The sequence below is a fragment of the Panthera onca genome, chromosome D3 (assembly GCF_046562875.1).
Source record: "Panthera onca isolate mPanOnc1 chromosome D3, mPanOnc1 haplotype 2, whole genome shotgun sequence".
Lineage (NCBI taxonomy): Eukaryota > Metazoa > Chordata > Mammalia > Carnivora > Felidae > Panthera > Panthera onca.
Genome location: NC_138350.1, coordinates 20,237,991 through 20,253,697, shown reverse-complemented (window position 1 = coordinate 20,253,697; position 15,707 = coordinate 20,237,991). Strand labels below are relative to the sequence as shown.

At 46.2% G+C, this 15,707-nt stretch overlaps 1 protein-coding gene across 10 annotated transcripts in view; it reads left to right on the top strand.

Annotated features, from left to right (window-relative positions):
• DEPDC5 (DEP domain containing 5, GATOR1 subcomplex subunit) overlaps positions 1-11,895 on the top strand; it is a 127,164-nt gene extending 115,269 nt beyond the window's left edge. For 9 of the 10 annotated variants that reach the window (XM_060612608.3, XM_060612614.3, XM_060612615.3 and 6 more), the window contains 5 exons: positions 700-869; positions 5,229-5,400; positions 7,914-7,974; positions 10,888-10,970; positions 11,132-11,895. In XM_060612608.3, coding sequence (XP_060468591.1) covers positions 700-869; positions 5,229-5,400; positions 7,914-7,974; positions 10,888-10,970; positions 11,132-11,424 — 779 coding nt within the window. In that variant the 3' untranslated portion in view covers positions 11,425-11,895. Of the gene's footprint in view, positions 1-699; positions 870-5,228; positions 5,401-7,913; positions 7,975-10,887; positions 10,971-11,131 lie in introns of those variants that run through there. The other variant, XR_009604170.2, reaches the window with a different exon arrangement.
• The last annotated feature ends 3,812 nt before the right edge of the window (positions 11,896-15,707 follow it).

Sequence of the window (15,707 nt, the reverse complement as noted above, 5' to 3'; positions counted from 1 at the left end):
GGCTACTACTACTTCCTCATCTGTAAGTGAAGGAGTTGGATCAGACTGGGGGAGGCAAACTGTGGCATTATTAACCAGCCAAATCTGGACTACCATCTGTTTGTTTGTTGTATAATAATTTTTATTTTTAGAGCACTTTTTGGCTCACAGCAAAATTGAGTAGAAAGTACAGAGTTTTCATATACTTCCTGCCCCAACACACGCTCTATCAATGCCCTGCTCCAGAACAGGGCATTTGTTACAATTGAACCTACATTAACATGCCACCACCCAAGGTTTCCATTAGAGTTCACTCTTGGTGTGTACATCTCGGGTTTAGACAGATATGTAATGACAGGTATCCACCATTGTAGTATCATACAGAATAGTTTCACTGCCCTAAAAAAAAATCCTTCTGTTTTTGTAAATAAAGTTTTACTGGAACACAGCCCAACCTATTCATTTACATAACATCTCTGGCTGCTGTGCACTATGATGACAGAGTTGAGTAGCTGAAACAGGGAGCACATAGCCTGTGAAACCTAAAATATTATCTGTCCCTTTATGGAAAAAGCTGGCCGACCCCCAGACTAGATGATTTTCAGGAAGCTTCTAGAATCTGTGATTTTCTGTTAGGTAATTCTGCATTTTGTTCTTCCTCTTCATCCCGCTCCTTCTTTTCCCTCTCTCTCTTGGGACCCCTCCAATGCTCTGACATAGCTGCCACTGTCCCGGAGCAGAGGACTGTGACCCTGGACGTGGATGTGAACAACCGCACAGACCGGTTAGAGTGGTGCAGCTGTTATTATCATGGCAACTTCTCCCTGAATGCAGCCTTCGAGATCAAGCTCCACTGGATGGCGGTGACCGCCGCCGTCCTCTTCGAGATGGTGAGAACCTCCTCATGCTGTGGTCAGGGCCTTGGCTCACCTTGCAGAGGGGGACAGTGGATGCTTGGTAGAGATTCACGTCACTTTTTGTTTTCTTTAGTTCAGGCTCCAGTTACCTTTTACCTACACTGCTGGAATAGCCTCATACAAAAAATTTAAACACAGTAAAAAATTCAAACAGCTTAAAGGGAATAGGTTGGGATTTCTCAGCCTTGGCACTCTTTTTTTTTACTTTATTTGTTTATTAAAAAAAATTTTTTTTAATGTTTATTTACTTTTGAGAGAGAGAGAAATAGAGTGTGAGTGGGAGAGCGGGAGAGACACAGATTCCAAAGCAGGCTCCAGGCTCTGAGCTATTAGCCCAGAACCTGATGTGGGGCTCGACCTCACGAACCATGAGATCATGACCTGAGCTGAAGTCGGCAACTCAACTGACTGAGCCACCCAGGTGCCCCTCAGCCTTGGCACTCTTGATATCTAGGGCCAGATTATTTTCTCTTGTGGGGGGGCTGTCCTGTGCATTGTAGGATTTTGGGCAGCATCTGTGGCCTCTACCCTAAATGCCAGTAACACACCCTCCTTGTGACAAACAAAACGTCTGCAGGTATTGCTACATGTCCCCAGGGAAGAGGAGTATTGCCCCCAGTTGAGAATCACTGGTCTAGAGTGAAAAGTCCCTCTCCCAGCCTTGTCCTATCCTGTTCCCTGGGACTCCCATCTAAAAGCAACCACCCGGGGCACCTGGCTGGCTCAGTCAGTAGAGCATGCAACTCTTGATCTTGAGGTCGTGGGTTCAAGCCCCACACTGGGTTTAAAGATTAAATAAAATATTAAAAAAAAATAAAAATAAAAGCAATACCCTACCACTTTATTGAGTGTACTTCTAGAGAGATTATATGCATATACAAAGCTTTGTTGCCTTTTTTTTTTTTTTTTTTTTAACATATGGTAGCTTGGACTACATACTTAGTTGACACTTGAACAATGGAGGGTCTGGGGATGCCGACCTTCCATGCAGTAAAAAATTCAAGTCTAGCTTTTGACTTCCCAAAAACTTAACTACTAATAGCCTATTGTTAAACTGAAGCCTTAATGATAACTTAAACAGTCAAGTCACACATATTTTGTATGCTATATATATGTATTACATACTGTGTTCTTACAATAAAGTAAGATTTCCTTTTTTAAAGGAAGTCATAAGGAAGAGATAATACCTTTATAGTACTCTTCCATATTTATTAAAAAAACAAAAACAAAAACAAAAACTCATATATAAGTGGACCTAAGCATTTCAAACTAGTGTTGTTCAAGGTTCAAGTGCAACTAGTGTTGCATTTTGTTTTGTCCTATTATATATCCTCAGTATCAGCAAAAATAAGTCTGCCTCATCGTTGTGTTTTTGTTTTTGTTTTTGTTTTTGTTTTGCCTCATTGTTTGTATCATCGTTTACTTAACCAGTCCCTATCAATGAACATGACTGCTTTTAACCCTACCTCTCAACAGGGGTTGGGCGAATGTGCAATTTTGCCCCTGTGGGAGCATTTGGTAATATCTGGAAACAGTTTTACTTGGCAGAAATGGTAGAAGAGTGCACCCACTGGCATCTAGTGGGTACAGGCCAAGGATGTTGTGCATCATCCTACAATGCATCTCATAGGACAGTCTCTAGGGCAAAGAATTAACCAGCCCAGATGTCATGAGTGCCAGAGCTCAGAAGCCCTCTTTTAATTGGTCTTCTGCCTGTCTTTCCTCCTCCAGTCTTCCCTGGCCTGTCTAATCAGGTCACTCATTGCCCACACTCAGGCCACTCCCCACCCTCAGTCCCAGCACCTGTGGAACAGATACTCCGTAGCCAAGCTGTCAGTATCTTCCAGGTGCTCTCTTTAACCATCTTTGCAGTCTGCCACTCACTTTATACACTCTCCCCTTCAATCCAAAGGAATGTTTTTCTCAAGCTTTAACAGGGTCCCGCTCTCCTCCCACACTGGCTCAAACATCTCATCACGGAGCTGAGAGCAGCCAGAAAGTTCAGAAAGACTTTATGGAAAGCTAGGAGATGGCCAAAGAGAGTGAGCACAACATCAGCTGCCAGCATATAGTTTTTCTGTCCAGGGCTCAGAGGCCTAGTTTTGTCCCACAAGACATGATATCCTGGGGAAGAGGTTTGTCTGGGTCTCTGTCTGTCCAGCCCCAGTCTGCCTGCACATGGCCTTAGTGCCCCTGAGGACCCCTCCCCTGGAACACTGGAACATACTTAAGGTCCAAATCAAAAAAGACACCAAGCCACCTGTCTGGTTCAGCTTATAGAAGTCACTGGCACTTCCCCAGCCAGTCATCACTGGGATGACCACTCCCTCCAGGCAGAACTAACCCTCTGACCCAATAGGCTAAGCATTCTCCTTGGAAGCCCTACTGATAGTCCTATCTCAGAACATGACCATAACATTCATGGACATGCACATATAGTCACAGTTTGGAAGAAAGAAGAGTATTTATCTCCTCAGGGGAATATGGCAACAGTCTTTTCAAAATACACTTTTCACACCAATTCATGTAAAACCCACGGAAAGCTGCTAATCCCTTTATCATTACAGTTTTGAGCCTTGAACAACACAGGTTTGAACTGCATGGATCCACTTATATGTGGATTTTTTTTTTTTAGAAGTACAGGACAGGACTATAAATGTATTTTCTCTTATGATTTTCTTAATAATGTTTTCTTTTTTCTAATTTTATTGTAAGCATAAGTTTTTTGGGAGCCAAAAGTTATATTCAGATTTTTTACTGCATGGGGTGGTGGCATCCCTAACCCCATGTTGTTCAAGAGTCAACTATATTTTGTTAGGTTGTTAGGTTTTTAGAAATCTCTAGTGTAGATTAATTATTATTAAAAAAAATTTTTTTTAAGGTTTTTTTATTTATTTTTGACACAGAGAACATGAGTAGGGGAGGGGCAGAGAGAGAGGGAGACACAGAATCTGAAGCAGGCTCCAAGCTCTGAGCTGTCAGCACAGAACCAGACGCGGGGCTCGAACCCATGAACTGTGAAATCATGACCTGAGCTGAAGTCGGATGCTTAACTGACTTAGCCACCCAGGCGCACTGTAGATTAATTATTATTTTAAGGTAGTGTCCAAATTTGTTATAAATCACATTTTATTAGGGTAAATATTATGCACATATTTATATTATATAATGTTTATAATATTATAATGCATATTTATAATATAAAATATGACATTTAAAAATATTACATAAAATAAAAAGAGCCTTAGTGTTAAGTGTCTGACTTTAGTTCAGGTCATGATCTCACGGTTTGTGAGTTTGAGCCCCACATCAGGCTCTCTATTGTCAGCACAGAGCTCACTTTGGATCCTCTGTCTCCCTCTCTCTCTCTGCCCCCTCTCCACTTGTGTTCTCTCTCAAAATAAACTTAAAAAAAAATTTTTTTTAATAAAATCTTAAAAAAAGTTATTTTGGTTGAACAGAGATCTTGGTTTTTGTTGTTGATATATTGTTGTTGTTACAGGTGTTTCTGGGAAAACAGCTAAGAGTGGTCCCCTTCAATTTTTGACATACTCATATTTGTTTAAGTCAAGTTATGGCTCAAACTAGATTTTTTTGAAATAACATTTAACACAAATCTCTTCTGTATGCCAGAGCCATGTGCACCAACTTTTTTTTTTTTTAAATATACACAGTTTTATGGTTAAAAAAATATCTTAAAATGTAGAAAATTGCCACTTTTCTCTGAGAAAATGTTATTGATGGGGAGGTTTGTCTTGCTGCCACAGTTAACTTTTGTTCTCAGTCAATCTTTGGACAGACAGCTTTTGGGAGTTTGTGGGAGAGTGGCTCTCATTCTGCCAGGTCAGGGCTTATCGCTTTTGGCCAGAGGCCACCACAGTCATCTCGCACCCTGCGTCATGTCCCTTTCAGCCAGCTTGAGTGGATTGTTTTCCTATTTGATACTTTGGACTTAGTAAATTTTTGATAAAGGACATAATTAGAAGGACTTAACTTATATCCTGTGACCTTCCTACAACATCCTGTAGAATGAGAAGGCGATTTAGGAGGCAAGAAATAGCTCTCTCCAGTCTCTTCCTTCCAGAAGAAACACTTAAGTTGCATAAAGCTGTGAGGACGAGCTGTGTGCTTAACTCACAGTTTTTCAGGTATTTGTCAGGAGGTTAAACTGTGCATTTTCCTGACCAGGATTGGTTTGGATCCAGTGAACATTAATAAATGAACATGCCAATCAATATGTATGCCGCCACTGTGGCGGCTTCGCTCCTTGGGAAGTATTTTCTCTTGTCTGAATTAACTTGGAGATGACACTGTTTCTGTGCTTCCCACCAGGTCCAAGGCTGGCATCGAAAAGCTACTTCCTGCGGCTTTCTGTTGGTCCCCGTTTTGGAGGGTCCCTTTGCGCTGCCCAGTTACCTGTATGGCGATCCACTTCGAGCTCAGCTCTTCATCCCACTCAACATCAGCTGCCTGCTCAAGGAGGGCAGTGAGCATCTGTTCGATAGTAAGAGATACTCCCCTCTGGAGGTTCTATCTCCATGAGTAAGGCCACCTCTCTAGGTGTCTAATTGACACAGCCTAGTGCACAGAGGGAGCCTTTGGACAAGGGATCAAAATGATCTAAGTTTAAAGCTGGTTTTTCACTTAGTGGCTGGGTAACCCTGGGTAAGTCACTTAATGTCTCTGAGCTTCAAATTCCTTATCCCTCAAATGAGAGCACATAAAGTTTAAAGCTGCCTTGCCAACTCAGGAAGACCCTTGTGAGACCTGGAGCAGATGGTGAGTGGGAGAAGGTATGATACACTGTAAATCACGAGTGGCACTGGTATTCTCCCCACACTCTCCTTTCTGTGCTCCAGCCTTACTGGCTTGGGCTGTGGGAATTTGAACCTTAAGGGAGGCATTGAAAGCAGAACAGGATACAGCGTCCTATTTTGCAAAGCTGTACTGTGTCAGCACCTGGAACACTACATGTGGCTCGAGTCCTGCGTCGCAAGGAAGACAGAGCAGGAGGGGGCTCATAGGAGGACAGCAGGGCTCTGAGCCCTTCCCCTGAGAGGGCTGTCAATCTAAACGTGGGGAGACAGTGGGCTGAGGCACCCTGCTGCTCCACCTGAGCCCAGCCGATCTCTGAGGGCAGGTGTAGGACAGACAGAAGGAACAAGACTTACTTCACACAGCACAGAACTTTTTATCACCAATTAGTTGCCCATTGTGATGAACGTATAAAGAGCTCCTCCAGAGCTCTTGGTGAACTCACAGATGACCTTTTTTAAAATGAAAAGTTAAAAAAAAACCAGTAGCCCTTTGGTTTCTCAGATGTAGAAATTGTAAGTGTGAATGGAAAAACTTCTGGTGTAAGGGAAGTGGTTTCTTCTTTTGTCCATGTAAGTCTGCATCATGGTTGGTGGAAGAGAACAGCCCAGGGGTGAGAGGTCCCTCCAGGTCAGGGAGACCACACTAAGTGTCCCTGCACCTTTCGTGACAGGCTGCCCCGGTGGTACAAACAGCTTGTGTTCCAAAGGCCTGTCTGTATATTCTTTGTTTACATCTCAGAAGACATTTTTATGTAGACACAGTGTTTCCAGTGATGGCTGGGGTTCCAGGTGGGCCCCACAGAGCCACTAGAGGGCATAGATCTGTGATCCTTAGAGTTGACAGAGTGCTCTTCACACACACATACACACACGCGAGCACACACACACACACACACACACACACACACATACACACACATTCTCTAACCTCACAGCAGCTAAGAGGACCATTACAGTCCTGAAATGCCACATGATTATATTCGTATCTGATGATTTCAAGCCAGGCAACTGCCTCATGCTACTGTTTTTAATATGCTCAGGAGACACTTCCCCCACACCAGCCAGAGATTCTTCTGGGGTTTTCCACCTTCACTGTAACAGCACAGGATTGCTGGCAAGGCTGGCATTGGAGGACATTTTTTGTGTGAGCTGATGGTTTTCCCTGCCAGTTGTAACCCAGGCTTTAAGACCAGCATCCTCTGTTGGTTGCCATGGTTACATGGTTACCGCTGAAGAAAGGAGGCCTAGTTTAAAGGAATAAGGGCTTAAATCTAAAAGTCGATTTTCTTGCTTCTGTGCTACTCTCTTCCTATTATCTCCCCTTCCAATAACAGTGGATACAAAATCTTAAACATCTGATGAGGAAGCTGCTGTACGTGTTTTTCCTATTAAAGCCAAAGCCTTTTTTCTTTCTTTTTTGCTCTTTAGTTGCCTAGAACCTTCAAATGTATCCTAGATAGAAAATTCCAAAACGTACAGAGCCCCTGTTTTCATGTCTCGTGAAGTTGCACCTCCAGCCGTCAGCATCTTGGTCCCAAGAGCAGTGCTGGTCCATTGCCTGTTGCTGTGTGACACCTGGCCTCAGCCTCCACCTCCTCATCAGCTCTCAGTCTTCACACCAGCTGTGCAGAAGAAGCGAGGCTGGAGCAATGATGCGGGCAATGGAGAAAAGGCACCTCTGTGCCCTCCTGCCCTCCCCAGCCTATCACTTTTCCAAAAATAATTTTCGTATTTATTTGCTTCAATTTCCCCATTCCTAAAATGGAGCTTATAATATTGTCTTTCCTTGTAGGGAAATGGAACATTGGTAATAAAAAAATTTTTTTTTCTCCTTAGAAGCAGATAACACGCATGTAAAGCTTATCTTTTGTTTGTACTTTAACATCATGTTCCTTTCCACTTTTGGTATAGGGAGTCATTAGAACGAGGCTTACATCAAGTTCCGGTAGCTCACACTCGTTGCTGAGTGTGAGCAACGAGTGCCTTTCAGAACCTGATAGAGCTTTGGGGAAGGGATGGTGAGAAAACACAATTGGTCCTTGGGACAGAGGCTGGTCTTTCAAAAGCAGGTAGTGTGGAAAAGCGTGCTTAAGGACAGGGGAGAAATGGCCAAGAGAAGTGAAGTTTACAGAAGGCCAAAGCCAGGAAGAATTACAAACCTTGGAATCACACCCCTGCTTTTATTCTTTTCTCCTTTTAGGCTTTGAACCGGAAACATACTGGGATCGAATGCACCTTTTCCAGGAAGCCATTGCACACAGGTTGGTCCCTGAGCAAGAAGGTATAGTGGGAGGGCATCAGTGACTATCCAGCAATTACCAAACCCAAACCCAGTTTGTTTCATTTCTGGGGAAACGGATCTGGCCCACCAATGACAGCCTTGCTGCTGACCTCCAACAGGACCCTTTGCCTTGGTTTCAGAGATAAGCATTACCTGTCAGTTCCTGTAGCTATTGTTTTTCGGACCTCATTATTTTCTTCCAGTTGAAGGGAGAGCGTAGAGCTCCCTCCTTAGCCTCCAACAAGACCCTGGTCCAAGCTGTCCAGGAGATGACATAGATGAAAAACTGTAAAACGTGTTTCAAGCCCCTAGACACACGTTGAAAAGATAATGAAGGGTTAAAAAGCAATAGATAAGTCCATAGGTTTTTACTGGCGCCTAATATGTGTGCCAGGAAAGGGCTTTCCTGGGCTTAGCTGTCTACCCCTCAAACCAGTCCAGCTTTGTCTCCAGAATGCACTAGGCAATGTCCACTTCATGTTAATCATGGCAGAAGTAAGTCCTCTGTTCCTGCTTCCATAATCCTCTCTCTGCACCTTCTTCAGTGTCCTGTCATCTTATTCAAACATCTTAAGCTGTTACCACCCCACCACGAACCTCCCTCCTGCCCCCTGCCCACCATAGACTGGCTGCTTCTTTCAGCAGGAGTGGGTGCTGATTGGGGGCAAAAGGTGGGGAGTACAGTGGATTGGTGGCAAAGGGCCTCGATGCAGGAAGCAGACAAGCCTGGTGCACCTCCGCCTCCACCAGCATCTGGCTGAGGAACCGTGAACAAGTTTTGGAACTGCTTCACCTTCATTTTCTCACCCTTCACTGGGTTGTCGGGAGGGTTCTCTGGAGTTCCGAGCACCTAAGAAGCTCTTGGTAGGCAGTAGGTATTATTAGGAAGACCCCAGCCAACTGACAAGTTTATAAGCAGGTCTGATGCTTCCCATGGATATCATTGGGTGGTCGTTGGATTTTGGTGACTAGATGTCACTCAGGACATGGCCTTTATTTGTCAGATGTGCTTTTTTCTTCACAGCATTCCCCTCCTGATCCAAACTCATCTAGATCCTAGTCATATCTAAACTTTGCCCTGTCCTCTTCAGAGTGCTTTTTCAGCCTTCAGACTCTTCACGTCTTCTATTCTGTGTATCACTGCATGGACTCTACTGTGTGTCCCTATACCTAAACATGCTCCCCCTTCCCCACCTCACCCTGCTCCCCCTTCTCCACCCAGACCCACCTTACCCACTAAACCTTCTCCCCTAAGCCCCCACCCCTGTTCTACACCTGTCAGTCTTGTTCCACCACAGATTCTCAGGTCTCTCCTCTCTAAATCCCTCCTTTTTTTCCAATACACTCTATCCATCTATTACACTAGTTCAGGGGTCCCTGGGGGACAAGGGTATGCATTTTTCTCATTTTTGTTTCCGTTTACGCACCAAGGCAATGTGCCTTGCCCAGAATAGCTTTTGCACAGAATGGAACTCTAGGTTGGAATGTGGCTCCAAAAGGAAACATTAGCCCATCCATAAGATTCATCTCGGATGGAGTTAGAGATGGGTCCAGAGAAGCTGATCCATCCATCCTACCCCTGCTGTGGCTCCCCAGCTCCTCCTTTATTTTTGTCTGGGTGGGACTGAGCACCCCCCCCGCCCCGCCCTCACCATAGTCCTGGCTCATGTGCTCCCCAAGTGGACAGTGAGGGGGCCAAGCACCATGTGTTTAAATTGCCTTTTTAAACTTAAAGGTCTTCCTCGTGATCTAAAGAAGAAATGAGGCAAGAGTCTGGTCAGGCTGATCTATGCTAGTAAATAAATAGCCTTAATTGGAAAATGGAGAGGAAGAAAGGCAAAATCCAGAGCCATTCCTACACATGATAGGGTCAGCCTATACATGACAGAGCTTTGAGTGCACATTAGCTTGTCCATTTAACTTGCATATTTGATTTCATGTGTTCTTTGATAAATAATTAGTGAATGTCAGTGTAAAGCTGACAGCTTATATAGAGGATGCAGTGAAAAGGAGACAGGTGTTTTACCTCCTTTAGTTCTACCTACATTGCTGCCTTCATTACATAAACCTCTCAGACTCAGGGCGAGAGCCACATCTGTTAACGTGTCCTTTACAGCACTTAGCAGGTAGAGCTGTAATAAATGTGTGTGATGGAAATAGAAAAACCCGGAATAGAACAAGCCATAGATGAGAAGCAGAATCTAATAAGTCATAGATGAAAAGTGGCTCCTCTTGCCCATTTCTAGAACACAGCAAAGCAGAGAGCCCTAGAATCGTGTGCCTCATTTTTAAGAAGAGGATTTCAGTTAAGATAATTTATTCTATTTTAATTCAGAGCCTTGTTCGAGGGCCTACTATGTGTTTGTCTGGGAGAACTAAGGGAAAGAGGTGTGGCTAGGTGAATTAAGATAAGGACCTTCCCCTCTCAAGCATGTGGATGGGCACCTTGCCCCACATAGGGCGTGATGTGGATTCCAGTGAGAGGCAGAGAAGAGGTACGGGATGGGAGAAAAGAAGCAGCCATCTTTTTTTTTTTTTTTTTTAATGTTTATTTTTGAGAGAGAGAGAGAGAGAGAGAGAGAAAGACAGAGCATGAGTGGGGGAGAGGCAGAGAGAGAGGGAGACACAGAATCTGACGCAGGCTCCAGCCTCTGAGCCGCCAGCACAGAGCCCAACACGGGGCTCAAACCCGCAAACTGCGAGATCATGACCTGAGCCAAAGTCGGACACTTAACTGACTGAGCCATGCAGGCGCCCCTTGAATGTTCCATCTTGAAAGAGATCTTTCCAGGCCCCTCTAGCTCAGGCTGTCAGTCCTCTTAGTCACATTTGTTCCCCTTGTCCCTTTAGCTGAGGAGGCCCTAATCTGTGTGTCTTCCCGTCCTTCCCTTAGGTTTGGGTTTGTACAAGATAAATATTCTGCTTCTGCTTTTAACTTTCCTGCCGAGAACAAGCCTCAGTACATCCATGTTACAGGTGAGACCCTGCAGGCAAAACGTGGGGCAGGTGGGTCCCTGTGGCAGGAGCCTATGCTTGGGGGCTTCTTCTCTTGATTGAGCCTATGGTTGCAGAGCCACCACATCTGCCCTGGGAACCCTCCCCGTGGTGGTGGTGACACAGGGCATCTTGCTTCTCAGGAACGGTGTTCCTGCAGCTGCCCTACTCCAGGCGAAAGTTCTCGGGGCAGCAGCGACGTCGGCGAAACTCCACCAGCTCCACTAACCAGAACATGTTCTGTGAGGAGCGGGTTGGCTACAACTGGGCCTACAACACCATGCTGACCAAGACGTGGCGATCTAGTGCCACAGGGGATGAGAAGTTTGCTGATCGGCTGCTCAGGGATTTCACGGACTTCTGCATCAACCGAGACAACCGGCTGGTCACGTTCTGGATGAGCTGCCTGGAGAAGATGCATGCTAGCGCCCCGTGAGGCCAGGGTGCACCAGGGCCCACAGCACGGGGAGGATTCCACTCCTGCTGTCCACGTCCAATAGCGGCAGTCAGGCTCTGGGTGGCAGGCAGCAGGGCCACCGTCGGTGAGTGGGAGCCATTGCTGCTGCTTCCTCCTCCCCCACAAAATGTTCTTCCACTCGAGGAGAAAGACTCAGGAAGAAACTAGCGCTGAGAGCAGGTGGGAGGTCCAGATGGTCCGTGGGAGGGCCTCAGTACTGGGGAAGGGGGCGTGCAGCCCCCGTGAATGTCTTTGGAGTGGGGGTGGCTCCAGTGAGCATCCTTTCCCTCCACTAGCCGTGGGCTTTTCAGAGCAGTCTGCCACTTCCCGCCCAGAAGTGTGCACAGGATGTAAGATAATTTTGTGAAATAGTGTACCATAGGCTCACACCAACTGTACATACCTGTATATATCAGAAGCAGGAATAAAGTGCCATGTGCGGCGTCTCTGGCCCAGCCTGGTTCCTGGCAGCAGCGACCCCATCCTTGGCTGGGCAGTCGGGCCCCGTCGCCAGGGACGTAGTGGCAAATGAGGCAGCCACAGAAGGTGAGGAGAATTCACTGTCTTGGAGAGTCTGGTGGTGGATTTACTGAAAGATGTCTTTTTACAGGCCTTTGGGCAGGAGTAAAATAGTTTCTTTCAGACTTAATGAGCAAATAATACCATACGCAATTGCAGGCTTGTGCTGTTGGAGTGAATGTTGCTAAGTGGGTGAGCCCAGGTGTGGCACATGGATGTCATGGCATTCCAAAAAAAACAAAGTCTCTATTGACTCCAAGGTTTAGAACCCACTTCTTACAGAGATAAGATCTAGCATGGTGCCTCAACTGCAGCACCTTGCCCTGATAGTAGGGGTGAGGGGCTGCAAGCCTGGGGGTACCTGACAGGTACTGCCACTGCCTCCCCCTCCATCTCTCCACACAAGCCCTGTGGATTTACCTCCTCAGTAGCTTTCAAATCTACTCACTTCTTCCCAAGTCCTCTGCTACCACTCCCGGCCCAGCCCTTCTTCATCTTCCTTTTCCTCTCACGTGGCTAGGAGAGCCCCCTAACCCACCTCTGCTTTCCCTCCAGGCCATCCTCCACTTAGCAGTTAGAGTCTTATTTAAAAACCACTCTGGGGGTGCCTGGGTGGCTTAGTCGGTTAAGTGTCCCACTCTTGATCTTGACTCAGGTCGTGATCTCATGGTTCGTGGGATAGAGCCCTGTGTCAGCTTGCAGCACAGAGCCTACTTGGGATCTCTTTCTCTCTCCCACTCTCTCTGCCCCTCTCCTGCTCACATGGGCATGCGTGCACACAGACACACACACTATCTCTCTCTCTGTCTCAAAATAAACTAGAAAGAAAGAAAGAGAAAAGGAAGGAAGGAAGAAAAAGAAAAGAAAAAAGAAAAGAAAAAAAAACTACTCTGATCATGCCCACCACTTACCTGGTCCCAGGCTATTATTCCTCTAACCACCCGGAGCATCATAAACTCTTTAGCAGCTCAGATCCTTTGCACATGCTGTTCCATCTGCTTAGAACACTCCTCCTTTCCAGGCTCACTCTGCCCTGCTAACTCCTGGTCATTGTTCATCTGCTCTTTGCTCAAATGCTTCTCCAGGGAAGCACAGTTGGCTACCTGTCAGGTCTTCCCTCAGCACCTTGTACTTCTCTGGCAACGCTTGGTACATTTACAATCTAGCATGACAGAAGCTTGCCTGTTTTGTTTACCTCTTTGTTCCTAAATGTGCAGCATAATAATAGATGCTGGAGAAAAGGTATCAGCTGAATATGTGGAGTGAATGAATGAACTCTGGACTCGAGAGCCTGGCACTGGGCGTTGCATCTGAATCTCTCTGCACTGGGTTCTTAAATTACTTAATGGAGGCATTTCCTCATCTGTAAATTGGAGCTATTAATAGTACATGTAGAGATTTTGAGAGAATAGATCTGTTAATACATGTGAAAACACAGAGGTTGATTCCTGGTGAGGAACAGGTCCTTGATAAAAATCCATTTTCTTTCCCTTTCTCACCTTTCCTTCCCTCCGACAAACCTTTACTGTTTTTCAAGCGTCAGTGTCCTTCATTTATGGGAGGCTGTCTGCTAGGATTGTGGGAGGACCAGAAGATAGATGTATATGAAAGCACTTATTACCTAGCAGGCTGTAAACAAATATCAGCTGTTCTGACATTCCCAGATGCGAAATCCTCTGCCATGTTTCTGAACCAGCTTCCTGCATGATGTTGCTGGACACGGCAGCCACTGGTCTGTTCAGATTGGATCATGTGGCATAGTCATGTGTGGTCCTCAGTATCCTACTTTCCTCCTCTCTTCCAAAGATGACCTGAGCGAGGTGCCTGAGTGGCTCAGTTGGTTAAGCATTGACTCTTGACTGAAGCTCAGGTCATGATCTCATGGTTCGTGAGTTCAAGCCCTGTGTCAGGCTCTGTGCTTACAGTATGGAGCCTGCTTGGGATTCTCTCTCTCTCAATAAATAAATAAAAAACCCAAAAAACCCACAAAGATGACCTGGGAAAAGAAGGCCCAGAGAGTGATTTGGTGGAAGAAGAGGTGGCTAGAAGAAGCTAGAATGCTAGCCACTCACCCTTCAGAACTGAGCCTGAAATATTCATGCCCTTGAACCCCAGTTCCCCCAAATTCTTCCTTTCTCTGACCAGCACCTCCTTCCACCCACTCATCCAAGCCAGAATCTGGGAGTAGAACTCAGTCCCCCTCCAGCTCCATCCTAGTCCTCCCCATCTGCCCCTCAGGCCTGTCCATCTCCCTCCATGCCTGCTGCCCAGGTGCAGAGAAAGCCTGGCCTGAGGAAGTGTGTGGTTTGGTTAGACATGAGGGATGTGTGCATGCATATTGGAAGCCTCACACCAGGTGTATAAATGTGAATAACCATTCCTCAGTGGAGAGAGAAGGGCAGGAAACTTGGGGCTAAGAGGACCCAGGTTTAAATTCCAGTCCTGCCATTTCTTCACTGTGAGAGCTAGGAATGTTCTGCCTCCCAAGTGTGGTTCCTCACCTGTTAAATAGAGATGACATAGCCTCACCTTTCTTCCCAACCCCCGCCCCTCCCCCCCCCCACATATACTTCCCTTGAGTGTTGCTCTTCTTCTGTGCTTGTGACAATGCAATTATTTGCTGACCCCTTTTAGCATCCTAGGTTGAGAATTTCTTTGGCACACTCTCCAGTCAATGAGAATTGAGTGAATGAGCTGGTGAGACCAAGGGAGCAGATGCACATGGCAGAGCCCCTCACAGGGCCCGGCCCAAAGGAGGAACACATGGACTGTAAGGAAGATCTTCATGGGATCGTCAATCTCTTTCCCTAAATTAAGTCATGGAGGGCACTTATTCATGTTGAGAAATAGGCCATCAAAACCCAGACATGTGCATGACATACTTGGGTCACCCCAGTGTAGGAGAGGATGAGGGTGGTCCCGTAAGACAAGAGCCTTAGAGCAGAGGGGTTCTTGGTGATCTAGTCCAACCCTTTCATACTCTCCTAGTTAAGGAAACATGGAGTGAGCTGCTCCAGGGTCTAGGTGGAACTGGGATGAGGACCAGGTCCTCTGGTTCCCAGGCCCAGTGTTTTTCCAGGCATTTGGTTACAGTCAGTAGTGTGGCAGTTAAGGGGGCAGACACAGGAGGCCAGTGTCTGGATTCAGATTCAGGCACAGCCACTTGCTGGCATGTGCATCTGAGTAAGTTACTGTACCTCTCAGAACCTCGGTTTCCTCATCTGTAAAATGAGACACTAGTACCACCTCACAGGGTCTTGAAACCACGGGAGAAAATGTGGGTAAAGAGTGTGGACAGTGCCTGGAACATTGTGCCCCTCCTTAAACATCAGCTGTTATGATGATTACCCCAGACTCTGTGAACCCCAGGAGTTTAGAGAAGGGAATAATCAGAGGGCTGGAGTGGACAGGCTAGTCTTCAAAGAGGAAGTAGCCTTGGGCCTTGTGGGATGTATAGGAGTCAGAGTGTTCAAGAGGCTGAGCCCAGTGTCCTACTTGGGCCAGAGGGCTTGTACACCACTAGCTGCTGTGGTCATGCTGCCTTATCTAGGTCCCAAAGAACCTCTGCTGGGAAGTTTTTGCTGTTGGCAGAGGTGACACATTGCCAAGAGCAGGAAGAGGGCCTTCTGACCATGCTGTCCTGACTCCTCATCATGAACAGGGTTGTTGCCTGAAGCTGAGCAGCTCTGGAGACATTTCTCGGTTTTGTGGTTGTGCTGGGGTGTGCCCAGGCCCTAGTACAC